The sequence below is a fragment of the Erinaceus europaeus genome, chromosome 9 (genome assembly GCF_950295315.1).
Source record: "Erinaceus europaeus chromosome 9, mEriEur2.1, whole genome shotgun sequence".
In the NCBI taxonomy this organism is placed as follows: Eukaryota; Metazoa; Chordata; class Mammalia; order Eulipotyphla; family Erinaceidae; genus Erinaceus; species Erinaceus europaeus.
In genome coordinates this window covers 10,338,641-10,357,932 of record NC_080170.1, presented here as the reverse complement: position 1 = coordinate 10,357,932, position 19,292 = coordinate 10,338,641, and the positions used below count along the sequence as shown (strand labels likewise).

The window sequence follows — 19,292 nt, the reverse complement described above, 5'->3', positions numbered from 1 at the left end:
GGATTGGGGCTTCTTACGGGGGGCTGAGTGGCTGGCTGCAGGGCACCATGGCTGTGCCCAGCTTCAAGCAGAGGATGTGGCTCCCAGGGGTGGCGGGCTGTAGCTTCAGTCCACCCTCCTCTCAGCTCCTCTCTATTGCTTGGCCCCTGATGGTTGGAGATGGACTCTGAGGCAGCTTTGTCCTTCCTGGCCAGGCGCTGACACTGGCATGGTTGTTCCCAGACCACACATCCAGGCTTGCCTCCCACCTCCCGCCTCCACTGGCCCTGATGCCAGGGCGAGGGTGCTGGGACGCCTCCTGCGGGGGACAGCAGACACAGGATTTCCAGAACAGACACAATGTCTGCTCTCATCCTGACTCAGGAGATTGGGGTTCTTTCACATTCTGTTCCAGTTCCACATTGTCTAAACAAAGCCCTCAAGAGAGGCGGGAACCCCAGGCCAGGCAGGAGGTTGTGTTGTGGGTGAGAACCCCTGCCCAGCACGTGCCACCTGACCCCACCCCAACTGTCCTGCCATCCAGAGCTTCCAGTGTCAGGCCAAAACCAGTACAGGAGGCAGCACCCTGAGTGCCCATACTGGTGTGTGGAGGCTGCGAACACCAAGGACGTAGGCAGGGCTGTTGCTGGCACAGAGCCAGAGCTTTGAAGGACGTCTTCAGCAGTTCCTCTGAGAAGCAGCGCAGCATGTCCCAGCTGAGTCAGTTGGGCGGCTGAAGCAAACACTCCCCACTGGCTTGTGAGCAGAGGCTTCTTTCTCACCAGGCCAGCAGCTGCCAAGTCTGAGCCCAGGGTGCCAGAGTGGTCAGGGGAGACTTGCCTGTGGGGGCAGCTGTGACAGGCAGAAGGGCTCCAGGGTCTCTGCCAGGGCTTCCTGCCTGTGCAATTCCACAGCTCCCCTGCGGACTCTCCCCAAACGGGAGAGACAGAGAGAGGGGAGATGCCACAGCTTCTTCCTTGCATGGTGCTCCCTTGTCATGGCTGGGGACTTGAACCCAGGTCCTCGAGTTTGGTAAAGTATGCCCTCCAGCAGGTGCACCATCTCCTGGCCCTGCTCTAGGGCCTCTTATTGGGACTGGAATCCCACTCCTTAGGCCCCTGCCCTCACGACCTGGTCACCTCCCAGAGCCCCCCCTCCCCAGAACACCTTCACACAGAGTTGAGCTATCAACACCAGAATTGGGGGGACACAGTCAGACCATAGCAGACACACCGATGCCCCAAATTTATCAAGACTAACTCAGGGGAGGCCAGTGAGGTGGCCAGGGACTCCATTGCCATCCAAGACTTGCATTCCAGAAGAAGGGACCCCAACTATGAACCTGCCCACCCCCCTTGGCCTGCAGACTGAAGGCACCACTCAGGCCTGGCAGATCCTCCCCGCATGGCCTCCCTGGCCAGTCCGCTCAGAGTTGCCCTGCGGTCCGCACACGTGACCAGTGTCCGTCTCTTGGTCAGGGCCTCTTCTGCACAGTACCCCCATCCTGCCTCCTTGGCTCAGCAGCCTCTGTCTAGCCTGCCTCCTTGGGTACTTTCACATTTTGGGAAACATGCTTGGGCCACCACCCCAGGGCTCAGCTCCTCAGCATGTGCACATGCCCAGCAGAGGGTCCCACTTCCAGCGGTCATCTTGCTTAACATCCCAGCCCTGCCTCCCCTGCTCCTCCAGGGCAAACTCAGAAGGAAGTGCAACTTCCTGAGCTAGCTGGTGTCTAGTAAGCGGCAGAGAGGAGCAGGGTGTGACTGGAGGACATTCTCCGGTCACCCTAATTTACATTGGGGTGCAAGCCAGGCTAGTGGAGACTTCACATTGAGAGAAAAGCTCAAGCCAGAGGAGAGGAGCCCTCTGCTGCTGCTCCAGGTAAGAGCCTCCTGGTCAGCTCCCACCTGTGCCGGCTCAGCTGCCCTCATCTCTCCATGCAGGGCCCAAGGCTGGAGAGACCCAGCTGGGTTGTCCTCCGTGACTTCTACATCTGGAAGGCTAGGGGCCCTGGGTGACCTTCCAGAAGGGAGGCTCACTGCACAGAGCCCCCTCAGTGGAGTTAGGCCCATAGGCCCAGGTTGCTGGGCTGGACTTGGGGAGTGAGCCATGTGGGAGACAGGTGTCTCTCCACAGGGCCTCTCAGCTGAAAGAAACACATTTGCCAAGAGGGTAAATATTCGGGAGTCTTGAGGGAAGTTTCACAGTCTCTGGTGTGCAGGAATGCTGAATAAATGTTGACTAGAAGAGGGATTGGGTAAGAGCCAGTGCGTGAATGAATGAATGAATGAATGACTGTGCTAGCTGGGCCTCCAGAAGCAATTCCTCTGGCCACACTATTTCATCTCTGCAGTAGATCTGTAATGGAGGGGAACTAACATTTTGACAGATCTGGAAGCTGAATGAAGGCGCATGTGACTTTGGGGAGCTTGGCCAGAAACATTGCTTGGCTCTCTGTATACGAACAGCCAGCCCCTCACGAGTTTCTCAGAGCTGTCTCAACACGACCTATGCCAGGTCCCCCAGAGAGCACCAGCCATGATGGCTGGCGGGCAGGAGATGGAGGAAATGGTAGCTACTGAGGCTGGAGCAAGGAGGGGAGTAGAGAGAGCCCAGGGGGAGGAAGGAGAGGGCGAGGGTGGCAGTGCCATGACCCAGAGCCAGGATTTCTCTGCTGCGGAGGGAGCCGTTCACTTTCTCTTTCCAGGGACATAGGTGGGGACCACATGATAAAGTCAGTTTTCTAAGAGTCACTTTATTGACTGGCTGAGGGCTGGTTTCAGGGATGTGGTGAGGACTAGAATGACAGGCCATGGGACTCGGGGAAGCTGTGTGAGGGCAGTGTCTGGTCTCTAGCTGTGGTGGAGGAGGGAAGGGCTCGTGGGGGAGAGGGGAGTGAAGGTGGCCGTGACTGCGGCTCTGGCGTCCAGCTTACCTCCACACCTGCACTCCATGCTTACCACGATGCTGGGACTCAGGAGGCAGCACAAGATTTTGGTGGGAACTTGGGCTGAAATGAGAGAAAGAGCAAGTGAGGACCCCTTCATTTGATGGGGAAGAATTGCCACAGATTATGAGAGACCCAGGAAGGAAGCCGAGGAGTGACTGGACGTTAAAGTCAAAGGACCAAAGAACGGCTTGCGAGGCTGGGTGGTGGCACACACGGTTGAACACACATGTTACCAAGGATCAGGGTTCAAGCTCCCAGTACCCCTCTGTAGGGGGAAGTTTCACAAGCAGTTAAACAGTGCTGCAGGTCTCTATCTCTCCTCTTTGTAAAATTTTATTTATTATTGGGTAGCGGCAGAGAAATTGAGAGGTGAGGGGGAGGTAGGGAGAGAGACAGAGACACCTGCAGTTCTACTTCACCACTGCTTCACCTTGATCCCGGGTCCTTGAGCATTGCAGTGTATGAGCTTAACCAGGTACACTACCACCTGGCCCCCTAAAGGTCTCTATCTCCTTTCCCTCTCAATTTCTGTCTGTCTCCCCCCACCCACCCACCCGTCCCCCAAAAAGTGAATCTTAGCCAGGGCTACAGGGAGGGTACTGAGACTAGGTTGGGGGTGGGACAGGCAGGGGTCAGAGGAGCCAGGGGTTCGAATGGGGAGCTGGAGCAGGGTATGCTGAGGGAGGAGGTGGGGAGCTGCAGGGGTGGGAAGGTTCTGTGCTGAGTGATACCTGTCCTCCCCTCCCTTCCACTTCCCTTTCCTCCTCCTGAAGAACACCTGAATCACAGAAGGCTCCCTTGGGAGCTTCCCGGAACAGCAATGCCACTCTAGCTTGAGTGAGCACACCACCAGCCATGCCTGCTGTCCTTCACTGCAGACAGTGGGCACTGGGCGCCCTTAGCTCCTGCATCTCCCCATGAGGGATGGGTTTGGCCCCGTGAGGGAACTGAACCTGCAAGGTTCTGTTGCACCCAGAGTGCCTCCCCCCCATCCCTCAGACACACACTGAACTGTTTCCGATCAGCTGGCTCGTGTCCTGTTTGGCAGAAGGACAGGTTTTGGGGCTCAGCTTGCAAGACCCAGAGCCACTGGAGCTCTGAGCTTGGGGCTCCCTCAGCTCTGTACACTGGCCCCTGGGAATGGAGTCCTACAGACAGACAGTCCAAAGCACCACCCCTCAGTGTGTTTCCATTGACCTCTCCCCCAGCCCTATCTGCTCCGATCCAGGGAGAAGCGGGCATCCAGCGCAGGTGTAGATAATACTCTCAAACTGCTCTGTTAGTGGAAGCTCTATCCAGATGGACCCATTCACACTTCCTGTCCCCTCCAGGTGGCTGCCAAGTACCTCGGCTTCACCAGAATGCACTGATAGCTTGTCCCACAGGTCTTTGGCCCTCTGCTGGTCAGGCCCTGAGGTCTCATAGGGCAGGGCCCAGGTCTTCTGCACCTCAGCATCTAACTCCACAGGAGCCAGGAATGTTAATGGCTGGGCTGGCTGACTGAATGGCATCCGGTTTAGAAATCAGCCCTCTGGGAGTCAGGTGGTGGTAACACAGTGGGTTAAGTGTACGTGGGGCAAAGTGCAAGGACCAGCCCAAGGATCTTGGATCAAGCCCCCTGGCTCCCCACCTGCAGAGGAGTTGCTTCACAGGCAGTGAAGCACGTCTGCAGGTGTCTATCTTTCTCTCCCCCTCTCTGCCTTCCTCTCCTCTCTCCATTTCTCTCTGTCCTATCTAACCACGAGGACAACAATAATAACTACAACAATAAAAAACAAAGGCAACAAAAGGGAAAATTAAAAAAGAAAGAAAGAAAGAGAGAAAGAAAGAAAGAAAGAAAGAAAGAAAGAAAGAGAGAAATTAGTCCTCCCAGTGTTCCTTTGTCACAGGGTCTCCAGGCTGGTGGCTAAAGGATCCGGACCACTCAGAGGCCAGCTCTGCCTGAAGCATCCCTCCAGCCACCTTCAGAAGAAGCAGGCAGAGACCTGAGTCCCAGCCTCCCCAGGCTGTTCCTTGTTTCCACAGGTGGCCACCTCCCCTAGTGGAGCCTCATGGACCCCACAGCATCCCCGAGTGGGGAAGGAGCCCTGGGCTGCCCTGAGGACAGTATCCGACTGGTAAGCTGGGTCCCACCTCCTCCTTGTCAAAGGTCCCTCACAGCCTAAAGGCTGAGGCCAGGACAAAGGGCTGAGAGGGGCTGCAGGCTTAGGGCCTGTGTTTATGCTGTGTCTCTCTCGCAGTCTCCTGGGCGCTGTTCCACTGAGCTGGAGCCCACATGGGCTCCACATAGGCCTGCAATGGCTTGATTCTTCTAGAAAGACTCCCTCCCAAGGGGTTCTAGTAGAAAGTTGTATGATTCTGGATCCCCATGGGGAGGGCAGGCAAGAACAAAAGTGAGTCTACCATCTGGAAAGCTGAGATGATGATGATGATGATGATTTAGAGATTTACTTATGTGTGTGAGAGAGAGAGAACCAGAGCATCATTCTGTCATATGCAATACCAGGAACTGAACTCAGGACCTCATTCTTGAGAGTCAAATGCATTATGCACTGTACCACTTCCCAGGTCACTAGCTGTGATTTTAAAAAATATTTATTTAGGGGGGTCGGGTGGTAGCGCAGCAGGTTAAGCACACATGGTGAGAAGTGCAAAGACCGTTGTAGGGATCCCGGTTGGAGCACCCAGCTCTCCACCTGCAGGGACATCGCTTCACAGGCAGTGAAGCAGGTCTGCAGGTGTCTGTCTTTCTCTCTCCCTCTCTGTCTTCCCCCTCCTCTCTCCATTTCTCTCTGTCCTATCTAACAACAACATCATCAGTGGCAACAATAACAAGGGCAACAAAAATGAGGGAAAAATAGCCTCCAGGAGCAGTGGATTCATAGTGCAGGCACCGAGCCCCAGTGACAACCTGGAGGCATATATATATGGTGGGCAGCTGGTTACCCAGAGGGGCCCACACTCTGCTGCACATGAGGCTCTGGGTTTGAGCTCTGATATCACATGGGAACATCATAGATGGCATTGGGGAGCTCCATGAGTGGTGTGGTGGTGCCTCTCTTTTTTGTCTCTCTCTCTCTTCTCTCTGACTTTCTAAAATAAATAAATAAATAATTTGTTCAGGGAGACAATTTAGGGGTGGTGGTGTTGGCTCTGGCGTGTGTGACTTCCTGGGTTCATCCCCAGGACTGCTTAAAATACAGACTTGTTTGCTTATTTAAAGTACTTTGATGAGAGAAGTTCAGAGAGGAAGATGTAGGGAGAGAGACACCAAAGCACTGCTCAACTCTGGCTTAGGACCATACTGGGACTAGAACCTGTCGTCTCAGGGCCTCAGGCACGGAATCTTTTGATGAATGGTTACGCTGTCTCCTCAGCCTCCTAAAATAGAGATTTACTTAATGAAGAAATGACTGGGGGGACAGATTGTTGCTCTGCTCTGGCAGGCACGGTGCCAGGAATGGAAGCCAGCACCTCCTGTATGTGAGGCCTTCACTCTACCATCGAGTCACCTCCCTGCCACTGCTGGTGACTCCTCCACGTCTCTCCACAGCATGGAGAACCCAGCATGGGGCAGGGGAGTCAGGTGGCCTGGGGGTGAGGGCTCTGTACAGTTCCTGTGTCCTGTGTCAGATCTAAATCTAACATCTCTTTTTCTTGTGCCTTGCCCACCACACCTTGGGGCAGGAAGCCTTGGGTATGCCGCTGCCCATCTGGCGGTCTGTTTGCTCATCATTAAGCTGAGGAGAATGAAGTCACTGCCATGAGCTGTCGGAGCCCAGGGCCTGAGGATGAGGAGGCCCCTGGAAAATCATTCCTGCTGGTTCTCCTGCTCTCCGTCTCTTTTAGTGAGGAGAAAAATAGGAGAGAGAGAGAGAGAGAGAGGAAATAGAACAGAGAACTGCTCAACTCTGGCTTATGGTGTTTCTGGGAATCGAACCTGGGACTTCTGATACCTCAGGCATGAAAGTCTTTTTGCAGAACTGTTACACTGTCTCCTCAGCTCCATTTCTCTCCTTTAATGCTCCTTCTGACACCTGCTGGACTGGACTCTACAGGAACGGAGTCCACATTCCATTGGTGTGCTCCCTAGACCACTGCTCCCCTTCACCCACATGCAGCCTCGGCAAAAAGTATCTCGGGGGGGGGGGGGGGCTGCTGGCTCTGTCCCTACTCTCTGGGAGGAGGAAGCCTGCTCAGGGAGTGAGGGCAAGGGCCCAGGCCCTCCCACAGCCAGTGGCTTGAAGGAGCAGTGTTGGCGTCATATTGGAACCACTCTCAGCCTCCCCTCTCTCCGAGCTCTTTCCTCCTGGTACCTGAAGCTCTAGCAGTGTCTCCTGGCTGCCATGCCCTGCACCTTCACCCTTGCCAGCTGGTCAGGGGGTCCTCATCCCTTTTACTCTGCCGGCTCCTAGTCACTTCTTATACACAGGAAGAAAAGGATGAAAACTGAGGGCTTCTCCATCGCTCTGCTCTTGTGAACAATTAGAAAACATATCTGAGCTACACTGTGCTCACACCCACTGTTCCCTTTAACTCCTACTCCATCATTGTCCATTTGTCACCAGGTCCTGCCCAAAGCCTGCCAGAGGCCACTCCACAGGAGCCATGGGCAGGACCTGGCTCCAGCTTGGGGGGCCTCTGACACCACACTCTGTCTGAACCCCACTCCTCTCTCTGACGTCACCACACTGAGTGTTTCTGCTCTCTGACATCACCACTCTGAGTCTCTGCTCTCTCGGAGTCCCATACTTCTCTCGTGTCACTCAAGCAGGCCTCAGCCTGAGGTGGCAAGGCAAAGCCCCAGTTCTGTGGGGTTCCTTCACTTGGGGTGGCTTCCAAATAAAATTGCTCATTTTTAAAGGCTGTACCAGAGTGCAGGGATGTCTGCAGGAGTCATTGTTGGGCAGCTGCCTTGGCTGGGTTAGGGAGTGGCAGTCCTTCCCTGGGCCTCAATTTCCCTGTTTGTACTGTTGGCTTCCATGCCAGCTGTGCTCTGGGAGCTGGGGAACCAGAATGGGAGTATGAATCAGGCAGGGCTGCCTCTGTCTTGGTGGAGTCAGGGAGCCCCTGGTGTGACCGGCTCCTGCTGGTAGCATCCTGTCCCCACAGGTGGAGACATGCCTGCAGCTCTTCACAGTGACGGATGCTCAGTTGCAGCAAATCCAGGCGGCCCTCTTGGCTTCCATGGAGCAGGCACTGCAAGACCCGGAGGGCCCTGCCTCTGCCGTTCGGATGCTGCCCACCTACGTGGGCTCCATCCCACATGGCACTGGTGGGTGGCACCGCCTCACATGGGGGCTGGCTCTGACAGGGGTGTTGGGGTGTGGGTGAGTCCTTCTTCTTGTCTGCATCTCTGTGGACCCCAGTGAGATAGGTGGGGGACACTGGAGGGATCTCTGTCTCCCTCTCAGCCTGCCTGTAAGCCTGTAACCCACTTGTCCCCAGAGCAAGGTGACTTTGTGGTGCTGGAGCTGGGAGCCACGGGGGCCTCCCTGCGGGTGCTGTGGGTGACCCTGACAGGCACGGAGGGGCCCAGGCTGGAGCCCCGGAGCCAGGAGTTTGTGATCCCCCAGGAGGTGATGCTGGGCCCTGGGCAGCAGGTGAGCCCTCTCTCCCTTTCCATACCTGGAGATGCCCTGGGCACTGGGGGACCCCTAAAGCTGATTTCCCACATGCCCCCCGCCACCAGCTCTTTGACTTCGCTGCTCGCTGCCTGTGTGAGTTCTTGGACACACTCCCCCTATGCCAGCAGCCCCTGCAGCTGGGCTTCAGCTTCTCCTTCCCTTGTCACCAGACGGGCCTGGACAAGGTGAGCGCTGTGGGCAGGGGAAGGGGGCACTGCCCCTACAGGCCATGGAGGAGTGACCCCACCTTTCTGTCCCTCCCCAGAGCACCCTCATTTCCTGGACCAAAGGCTTCTGGTGCAGTGGCATGGAAGGCCAGGATGTTGTCCAGATGCTGCGTGATGCCATTAGGAAGCAGGGGGTGAGTGAGGGCCATGGTGCCTGGGGGATGGCACTTCTGGGAAGCCTGGCTCCCCCTTTTCTGTCTGTATCCCACATGCACATGAACCCTGGGCCAGAGCTGTCATCCCTCTTAAACACACACACACACACACACACACACACACACACACACACACACACACACACACACATATGGGATTGGGCGGTAGCACATCGGGTTAAGTGCACACGGCACAAAGCGCAAGGACAGACTGAAGGATCCTGGTTCGAGCCCCCGGCTCCCCACCTGCAGGGGGTGTCACTTCACAGGCGGTGAAGTAGGTCTGCAGGTGTCTGTCTTTCTCTCCCCCTCTCTGTCTTCCTCTCTCCTCTCAACTTCTCTCTGTCCTATCCAACAACGATGACATCAATAACAATAACAATAATAACTACAATAATGAAAAAAGAAAGTCCCATCTTTAATCTCCACCACTACCATAAACCAGAGCTGAGAAGTGCTCTAGTAAAAAAAAATAATAAAAAATAAAGAAAAAACATATATCTCAACAGTAATAGTAACAACCACAACAACAAGGGCAACAAAAGGGAAAAAAATAGGCTCTAGGAGCAGTGGATTCATAGTGCAGGCACTTCTTCTTCTTCTAGCGTTTGCCCTTCTTCCGTAGCCAGTTAATGGCTTTGAAAGTGACTGGGATCCATGTGGATTCAGTCGGCTAGGAAGGATCGTCAGTTTCCCCAATGAATGGGTACTCACGGGATGCACCACGGGAAGGTCGATCCTATGCATCCCAGTGCAGGCACTGAGCCCCAGCAATAACCCTGGAAGAAAAAATATATCTATCTATCTATCTATCTATCTATCTATCTATCTATCTATCTATCTATCTATCGCAGAGAGGGAGAACCAGAGCATCACTCTGGCACACATAGTGTTGGGGATTGAACCCAGGACCTTGAGATTGCAAGACCAATGCTCTATCCTATGTCTACCTCCTGGGCCACAGCACCCATTTTATTTTTATTCCTTTCTTCCTTAGCTTTCTTTCTCCCCTTCCTTCCTTCCTTCCTTCCTTCCTTCCTTCCTTCTTTCCTTCCTTTTATCTCTTTGTTCCTTTCTTTGCTTCTCCTTTTCTCTCTCTCCCTCTCTCTTTCTTTATCTCTTTCTTCCTTTTTATTGCCATCAGGGTAATCGCTGGGGCCCAGTGCCAGCACTACAAATCCACTGGTCCCAGTGGCCATTTTTTTTCCCATTTCTTCTTTCTATTTTATTTGACAGGACAGAGGGAGATTGAGAGGCGAGGAGGAGATAGAGATGGCATAAGATAGGTCCCTGCATACCTGCTTCACTGTGGCTCTTAAAGCATCCCCCCTGCAGGTGGGGAGCAGGGGCTCAAACCTGGGTCCTTGCACATGGTGATACATACACCACCAGCTGGCCCCCTCCTCTCCTTTTATATGCAAGAACGCAGAGGTTAAGAAATGTCAGATATAGGGTCAGGTAATGGTACACCTGGTCCACCCAAGAGATCCCTTCAGGCCTAAGGGGATTTAGAATGAAGCCTCAACGTTGAAAGGCCAGAGCTGGCCAGAGCTGGCTGGGAGTGGTTAGCATGATGGTTATGCAAAGAGACTCTTATGCCTGAGGTTTCAAAATCCCAGGTTCAATCCACTGCACATCTATAAACCAGATCTGAGTAGTGTTCTGGTGAAAGACAGAAGGGCAGCGCTGCAGGTGTGTGTATGTGGGGGGTGGACACCAAGAACTGCAGAGCCCAAACTGGGAGCCATGGGGCCGGAGGAGGGAGGGGATGGTGGGGTAGCACCCATACACCTGGGGCTTACAGCTGTGTGTCAGCGGCCTTGGGGTGTCCCCTTTGAAGCTCCCTCACTAAGGCTGCCCCGCCCTGAACCCTCCCCACCATTCAGGCCTACAGCATCGACGTGGTGGCTGTGGTCAACGACACAGTGGGCACCATGATGGGTGGCCAGCTGGGCCCTGGGCCATGCGAAGTCGGACTGGTGGTCGGTGAGTGGAAAGCCGAAGCTGGGAGGCGAGGCATGGGGCTGCCTGGCTGCCCGGCCCTCACTGGGGTCCCCTTATGCCCCAGACACGGGCACCAATGCTTGCTACATGGAGGAGGCGCGCCACGTGGCGGTGCTGGATGAGGACCGTGGCCGTGTCTGTGTCAGCGTCGAGTGGGGCTCCTTCCATGACGCCGGGGCCCTGGGCCCATTGCTGACCACCTTTGACCATGTGCTGGATCACGGGTCCCTGAATCCCGGGGCACAGAGGTAGCCTGAGCTTCTGCTGTGCCCCACAACTCTCTTGTTTCCCACACCTCTTCTGTCTCATACTCAGACTCGGGTCTTTCCTCTCCACCCAAGTGTCTCCACTTACTGATATGGGTGGGTTGGGCTGGGCTCAAGGTTCTAGAACCAGACTTTTCAAGCCAGATCCACTCTGCCGCTGAGCTCTGGCCAGCTGTGGGTTGGGCTGGGGGATGTCTGAGCAGAACACCTCATCTTCCCTCCTTCCTTCAGATCCATCCAGCCTCCAGGAGCCCCCTGAGCCAGATGGAAGCAGAGGGTAGGGGGACTGGTTGAACACTCACCCATCTCTTGGGAGGTGGCTTGCTTCTTTCTGAAAGTTCCAGTCTGGGGTCTCCCAAATGCCTCCTCGCCTACAGCGCTCTTGAAGTTGTGACCAGGCAGGCAGGGGTGGGAAGGGCTCTGCCCAGCTGCTGTCCTCACCCACAGATTCGAGAAGATGATTGGGGGCCTGTACCTGGGGGAGCTGGTGCGCTTGGTGCTGGCTCACCTGACTGAACGCAGGGCCCTCTTTGGCGGCTGCCCTTCCCCTGCCCTGCTGTGCCCAGGCAGCATCCTCCTAGAGCACCTGGCTGCGATGGAGGAGTGAGTGCGGGTTAGGGGACTAGGGGGGAGGCAGGGTGGTCTGTTCCCGTGTGTGCACGTGTGTGTGAGTGCGCGTGCGCGTGTGTGTGCATGTGTCCTCGGGCCTCAGGCCAGGAGCTTCTGGGCTACCTGAGCCCCCAGGCAGCTCCTCATCCTACAGCCCCTCATCTGGGGAGGCTGGTGCACACGTACTCCTGCAAGACCTGGGCCTGAGCACAGGGATGGTGGACGCCAAGCTGGTGCAGCAGGTGGGCTGGGCTGTGAGCACCCGGGCCGCCCGGCTCTGTGCCGCTGCCCTGTCTGCTGTCCTTGCCCGCCTCCAGCGTGGCCGGGAACTGCAGACGCTTCGGGTGGCTGTGGCCACGGGAGGCCAGGTGTTCGAGCGGCTGCCCAGGTACGGGGAGGGCACATGGTGATCCATCAGGGCTGGGTGGTGGAGGGGAGCGGCCACATTTCTCCTACGATGTAATAGGTGCTGGGCAGAGGCTGGGCACAGGTGGGCTTGGGGCTGAAACAAGAAGCCACAGGACTGGGGTTCGAGCCCCCCAGGGGCTTGAGCCTGAGTCTCGGTGCCTGGTGTGTGCCCACAGGTTCCTCAGTGTCCTGCGGGAGACCGTGCAGCTGCTGGCCCCGCAGTGTGAGGTGTCCTTCACCCCCTCTGAGGATGGGGGCGGCCGAGGTGTGGCTGTGGTGACTGCTGTGGCCGCCCGCCTGGCCGCCCACCGCCGCCTGCTAGAGGAGACTCTGGCTCCGTTCCGGCTGGGCCACAGAGAGCTGGAGGCCGTGCAGGCGCAGATGCGGGGGGCCATGTCCCGGGGGCTCCATGGGGAAGCCTCCTCCCTCCGCATGCTGCCCACCTATGTGCGTGCTACACCGGACGGCAGCGGTGAGGCCTGAGCTGCAGGCTGGGGAGGTGGGGGTGACCTGCGGGGAGTGGGGGTCAGCGCCTGTGGGGGTTCAGCCCAGACCTGTCCTGCCCCACAGAGCGTGGGGACTTCCTGGCCCTGGACCTGGGGGGCACCAACTTCCGGGTCCTGCTGGTGCGCGTGGCGGCCCAGGGCGTGCGCATCACCAACCAGGTCTACTCCATCCCCGAGGGTGTGACCCAGGGCTCCGGGCAGCAGGTAGGCAGGCCAGGCCTGGGAAGCTCGGTGGGTGGAGAGCTGGGGCAGCCCCCTGACTACCCATTCACCTGTCCGCAGCTCTTCGACCACATCGTGGACTGCATTGTGGACTTCCAGAGGAAGCAGGGCCTGAGTGGGCAGAGTCTGCCCCTGGGCTTCACCTTCTCCTTCCCCTGCCAGCAGCTGGGCCTGGACCAGGTGAGCAGGGCCAGGGAGTGGCTGTCATGGGGGCTGGGTACTGCAGGTGGGCAGGGGGCCAAGGACAGGGCTGACGGACAGAGACACCAAGGGGCCTGAACTCAGCCTTAGTCTCCCCAGGTGGGGTGTCCCCAGATGCAGGGTACAGCAATGTGAACTGGGGGTGATAGAGTGCCCAGGGCACAGATCTGTGGGCACAGTTTCTTCCAGACTATAGTCCCGGGCCTTCTTCTTGTCCTTTGTCAGGTGGGAGAGGCAGGTGGGTCTTGGGCTCAAGAGCGGGGAGAACAGAAACCCTGACCTATATACCCTTTCCTTCCTTCCTTCCTTCCTTCCTTCCTTCCTCTCCCTTTCTCTCTTTTTCTCCCCTGAAATTCACTTCATTTCTGCTCTGAGTCCACATTCTTTGAGGTGGGCAACAAGGAGCACCCTAAACCTCAGTCCGACTCTATCCTCTAGGCCAGGCACTCCGCCTTCTGGCTTCTGTTTCTGAGACTCTGGCCACTGCAGCTTGGGGAAGGGAGAAAAGGGAAGGATGTGGACAACCGTTAGCGTGTGTGAGATCTCCTGCCCCAAGGATCCCAGATCTGCTGTCCACAGGGAAACAGCTGAACAGGCCCTCAGTTCTCCCCAGCCCTGGGGTCAAGTTCACAGCTAAGGCCAGGCCTCAGCCACCCTGCTTTCCCTGCTGGAACATGGACTCTGCTCCCCTACCCCCAATGCTCTGTCCTCTTTCCTCAGCCACAAGAACACTGTACTCTGCAGCTGGTGGCTCTGGTTCTTTCAGAAAGAGCTGCTAGTCCTCACGGGCTTTCCTCACACACAATACTCATTGTCCCAAGCCCAGGGGCCACTGCTTTTAGGCAAACGGCTAGGGGCATGGACCATTCCAGCACGCAGAACAGAGGCCTTAGGTTGGGGGTTATCAGTAGGTGTGTTCACACTGAAAGCCCCCCACACACACACACACAGCTATTGGGGGCAGAGGGCACAGTCCTTCACTTTGGGAGGAGTGTGGGCCTTTGGGGGGATGTGTAGAGTGAGATGACTGAGGGGAACAGCTTCCCATACTGCCTTGTCCCCAACCCAGGGCATCCTCCTGAACTGGACCAAGGGCTTCAAAGCCTCTGACTGTGAGGGCCAGGACGTGGTGAAGCTGCTGCGGGAAGCCATCCACCGCAGACAGGTAGATGTGAGGTCTGCCCCAGAGGGGGTGGGGAGGGGAGGGGATTTGCGGCTGCATGGGGCCTGGAGGGGCGTAGAGGTTCTCCTGCTTCCCCTACAGGGGGCCCCTCTGCAGAGAGACCTCTGTGGCCATTGGTGCCTGTTGCTGTGACGACCACGTTGCCGGGCAACTAACCGACAGTGTCCTCGTGTGCAGGCAGCCAAGCTGAATGTGGTTGCCATTGTCAATGACACGGTGGGGACCATGATGTCCTGTGGCTACGAGGACTCCCGCTGCGAGGTCGGCCTTATCGTCGGTGAGGAGGCCCTACCCCTTGGCGTTCCCCTGGCCTCATGTGAACCCGTCACCTCCTTCCCTTTGGCTCCTTAATGACATGCCCTTCTCTGACCTGGGGGCCTGGGACCTGCCACGGGGTGAGATCTGGGCTCAGGTTGGTCACTGCCAGTCCACTGGCACCTTTGCTTGCCCGCCTGCTTCTCTTTTAACTTTAACAAGGATGTTTGGCTTATGGCAACACTGGGGACAGAGTCCAGGCCCTCACACACGCATGTCCTGTGCTCTCACACTGAGTTGTGTTCCCAGCCCTCACCTGCCTGTCAAGTGAGTCTGTGCTACCTCTGCCACCTCTGTCTCTATGACCTGGGCCAAGCCGCTGGCCACCAGAGTCCCTGTCTTCTCCTGGTACACTTGGTGCTGGGGGCAAGGTGTCCAGTCTACTAAGCACCTGTCGTATGGCCAGATAGGGGGACAGGAAGACACAAAAGAGAGACATAGAGATAGTTTCCTGATTCTTGGAATGTGAACCCTCCACTTGGAGGGGGGCACTGAGTCCTTCAACAACATGTGGCAGTCAGAGAGAGGAGGGTCTGCTGTGTGGGTGTGGGGGCTGAGCAGGGAAGGGTTCCTGTACTTGTGGGCTTAGAAAGAAAGCCTTGAGAGGGGGTTTGGCTGGGCGTGTGGAGAGCACAGGCTCCCATTTTGGGCATTGGTCCCTTAGAGCCTGAGATGCTCGGGGGCCTCCCAGGGGACTGGGCACTGGCAGCTGACGAGGACCGCACTTACCTCAGGCTGCCCTTGGGGAGGAGGGACACCTTTCTTTCCTGTGCCCCTTGGTGCCCAGGACAACCCAAAAGGTCACTCTAAAAAAAATACTTAAAGCCTTTTTTTTTTTTTATTGTTGTAGTAGTTGTTGTTGTTATTGATGTCATCATTGTTGCATAGGACAGAGAGAAATGGAGAGAGGAGGGGAAGACAGAGAGGGTGAAAGACAGACACCTGCAGACCTGCCTCACTGCCTGTAAAGTGACTCCCCTACAGGTGGGCCTAAGGATCCTGGGGGCTCGAACCGGGATCCTTAGGCCAGTCCTTGTGCTTTGTGCCACCTGTGCTTAACCCACTGCGCTACTGCCCGGATTCCAAGTCTTAAAAAAAAATACTTATTTCCTTTTTGTTGCCCTTGTTTCTATTGTTGTTGTAGTGTTTATTGTTGTTATTGATGTCGTCATTGTTGGATAGGACAGAGAGAAATGGAGAGAGGAGGGGAAGACAGAGAGGGGGAGAGAAATATAGACACCTGCAGACTTGCTTCACCACTTGTGAAGGGACTCCTCTGCAGGTGGGGAGCCGGGGGCTTGAAGTGGGATCCTTCAGCTGGTCCTTGGCGCTTGGCGCCACATGCACTTAAGCCACTGCGCCACCGCCTGACTCCCATTTTTTTTTTAAATTGCCTCCAGGACTATCACTAAGGCTTGATGTCAGCACTACGAATCTACAATCTACCACTCCTAGTGGCCATTCCTTCCTCCCTATCTTTCTTCTTCTCTTTCTTTCTATTTTATTTGGTAGGCAGAGAAAAATTGAGAGAAGGGGAGAGGAAGACAGGGAGAGACAAAGACGCCTGCAGATCTGCTTCACCACTTGTGAAGCGTCCCCCTTGTAGGTGGTGAGCAAGAGTTCAAACTCTGGTACTCCCTTGCTCACGGTAATTGTGTGCTCAAGCAGGTGTGCCGCCACTTAAACCTCAAAATCACTCTCAGAACTTTTTCCCAATCCTCTAAGCAAGAGGATTTGCCAGAGCAGGGGCTCCCATAGTGCCCTTTGATTTTGATTTTGCATGTGTGACCTGGGGTCCTGACCCAGACCTCACACTCCCACTGTCAAGTCACCTTCTGGCCCACTTAAAAAAAAAAAACACACTTCACTTCATCATTTGTATTATCATTTAATTAACTAGAACACTGGGTTAATTGAACCCGAGACTCTGGATCCTCTGGCATGAAAGCCTTTTGCATTACCTTTATGCTTTTTCCCTGGCCTCTCTTTATCTCTTCTGAGCATAGTAGAGGAAGAGATAAGACACCAAAACACAGCTCTGCCCACCCATGGAGTTCTGTGGCTGCTCTCCTTGTGCTCCCAGGTGATGCTGGAGCTTGAACCTCAGGCCTGGGGCATGGCACCTGCAGGTCTGAGTGGTGGCCAGGAAGGCCAGTCCCAGGGCCCACCTGTCACCGCAGGGTGCGGGAATCTGGAAATGACACACAAAGTTGGCAGCACCAAACCCGGCGTGGAAAGTGCTTGTGGGTGTGTTGGGTGGGTACAGGAGGCTGGCAGCCTTGCTGGGGAGGTGAGGAAGAGGGGCATTCTGGGGGCATGGAGTGGTCAGGAACGGGCCCTGCCGTGGCTGCAGGAACGGGCACCAACGCCTGCTACATGGAGGAGCTGCGGAACGTGGCGGCCGTGGCCGGAGACTCAGGCCACATGTGCATCAACATGGAGTGGGGCGCCTTCGGGGATGATGGCTCTCTGGATGCTCTCAGCACCTCCTTTGATGCCAGTGTGGACCAGGCTTCCATCAACCCTGGGAAGCAGAGGTGCCGGCAGCGGTGGGGGCAGCGGCAGGAGGAGCTACACGGACTGTGGGCCGTACATGCACATGCTCACACACACGTAAACACGCACACGATAGGCACATGCATGTGCGTGCACACATGTCCACACCCACGTGCACCCACACTCCCACACACAGATGCACACGCACACGCACACACACACGCACACGTGCACTCCCTGCAGGTTTGAGAAGATGATCAGTGGCATGTACCTGGGCGAGATCGTGCGCCACATCCTCCTGCACCTGACCCAGCTAGGCGTGCTCTTCCGGGGTCAGCAGACACAGAGCCTCCAGGCCAGGGACATCTTCAAGACCAAATTCCTTTCAGAGATTGAAAGGTAAGTGCTATGGCCTGCATGTGGCCTGCCACTTCAAGCTGGGGACAGGGAGGTCATGGGGTGGGAGAGCCCAGCAAAGTCTGACCCTCCTGCTCTGCCCTACCCGCCCCCAGCGACAGCCTGGCCCTGAGGCAGGTCCGGGCTATCCTGGAGGACCTGGGGCTGCCGTTGACTTCGGATGATGCGCTGATGGTCCTGGAGGTCTGCCAGGCAGTGTCCCAGCGGGCAGCCCGGCTGTGTGGGGCAGGGGTGGCGGCCGTGGTGGAGAAGATCCGGGAGAACCGGGGCTTGGAGGAGCTCAGCGTGTCAGTGGGGGTGGACGGGACCCTCTACAAGCTGCACCCACAGTGAGTCTAGGCGCAGGGTGGGGGTGGCTGGGTGGGCAGGGGTGGCTGGGTCTGCCTCACCCAGTCCCTCTTGTCACAGCTTCTCCAGCCTGGTGGCGGCCACCGTGCGGGAGCTGGCCCCTCGCTGCACTGTCACCTTCCTGCAGTCAGAGGACGGCTCTGGCAAAGGCGCAGCCCTGGTCACTGCGGTCGCCTGCCGCCTGGCCCAGAGCACCCGAGTCTGAAGAAACCCCCGGCACCAGCTTCGAGTGCCCAGGCCCCCATGCAGTCAGACCTGGCTCCCCCCGCCCCGGCTGTCCCCAAGACAAGTGGGACGCAGGTTAGCAATATATATATATATATAATTTATTTACATTCACGTCCGCTAAAATCCCTCCGTGCCCCAGCGGCCGGCAAGGCTGTGGACATAAGGCCAAGTGTGAGCGCACGAGGGCGCTCGAGACAGTCAGGGCACGAGCTTCACTCCGCGGCACACACACTCGCCATGGCCAGCCCGTTGCATATTCACACTCCCCGTGGGGCGGGGCTCCTCGCAACTGGGGGCAAGGGTATCCCTGGGTGGGTGGTGGGCGGGGAGAGGGGCAGCGTGTGAGAGGCAGGTGTGGGCTGCTGTGGGACGTGAGCGCCCCCGGGTGCTCAGCATGAGATGCGTGAGTGTGAGTGGCAGGGGTGCTGCGTGGGGTGGGGGTGTGCGCAGGAGACGGGTGGCGGCCATGGGCCTGAGCCCAGAGGCTGCCCTGTCCCTGTGCCCATCTGTGGCCCTCGGTCCCCGATGGCCGGGAGCTGGGCGCCTCCACGTGCCCCCACTTGCAGGCACAGAAATGTTTGCATAAAGTTCAGCTCAGGTGGGAGCCCCTGGCGGTCTGAGCCCAGCTGCGCGTGCGTGGCCGTGAGCATGCGGCCCCGGCCGGTGCGGGGGGGTGGGGAGAGGTAGCATCACACGCACAGACACACACACACACATGTAGGCCGGGCGCCCGGGCCCCAGGCACTGTCCTCCCCGGCCGGAGCCACTCGGAGCAAGTGGCTGAGGGGATGGGAGCACGGGCAGGGCCCTGGGGACAAGTGTTGAGGGGCCTTGGAGCTCTCCCAGTGTGGCCTGTCCCGGTGGTGTCAAAGCTGGTGAAGTGTAGGTGCGGGGCCATATGGCTCAGCACTCGGCCTCCGACACTGTGAAGAGCCCGGCATTTGGCTGGCCCAGCCCGGCCACTGCAGCGGCCAGCTGGCTGAGGTTGCCGTTGGGGAAGTGCCGCGCCTCCCACAGGTTGAGGATCATGGCGGTGGGGCTGGGCTTGGAGGCAAAGAAGCTGAGATGGCTGCAGGGGAGACAGGAGGGTGAGCCCTCAGTGAGAGGGGTGGGAGCCCTCAGGCCAGCCTGCACCCCTGGGTGCCGTTGGG

General features: G+C 57.1%; 2 protein-coding genes across 5 annotated transcripts in view; one reads left to right on the top strand and one right to left on the bottom strand.

Moving 5' to 3' along the window:
* Positions 1–1,719: 1,719 nt before the first annotated feature.
* On the top strand, positions 1,720–18,916 carry HK3 (hexokinase 3). Its single transcript, XM_060197213.1, has 20 exons — positions 1,720–1,860; positions 4,935–5,046; positions 8,042–8,204; positions 8,378–8,532; positions 8,622–8,741; positions 8,822–8,917; positions 10,825–10,924; positions 11,007–11,190; positions 11,656–11,811; positions 11,972–12,205; positions 12,402–12,697; positions 12,796–12,935; positions 13,014–13,133; positions 14,224–14,319; positions 14,515–14,614; positions 17,006–17,189; positions 17,392–17,547; positions 17,661–17,894; positions 17,974–18,156; positions 18,901–18,916. The coding sequence occupies exons 2-19, from the start codon at positions 4,981–4,983 to the stop codon at positions 18,116–18,118; spliced, it is 2,745 nt and encodes a 914-aa protein (XP_060053196.1). The 5' UTR covers positions 1,720–1,860; positions 4,935–4,980; the 3' UTR covers positions 18,119–18,156; positions 18,901–18,916.
* The window catches only part of UNC5A (unc-5 netrin receptor A), a 44,521-nt gene continuing 43,435 nt past the window's right edge, over positions 18,207–19,292 (bottom strand). Inside the window, exon 15 of one of the 4 annotated variants that reach the window (XM_016188679.2) lies at positions 18,207–19,210. In XM_016188679.2, coding sequence (XP_016044165.1) covers positions 19,045–19,210 — 166 coding nt within the window. In that variant the 3' untranslated portion in view covers positions 18,207–19,044. The remainder of the gene's footprint in view (positions 19,211–19,292) is intronic. The other 3 variants (XM_016188680.2, XM_016188681.2, XM_007524351.3) reach the window with 3 other exon arrangements.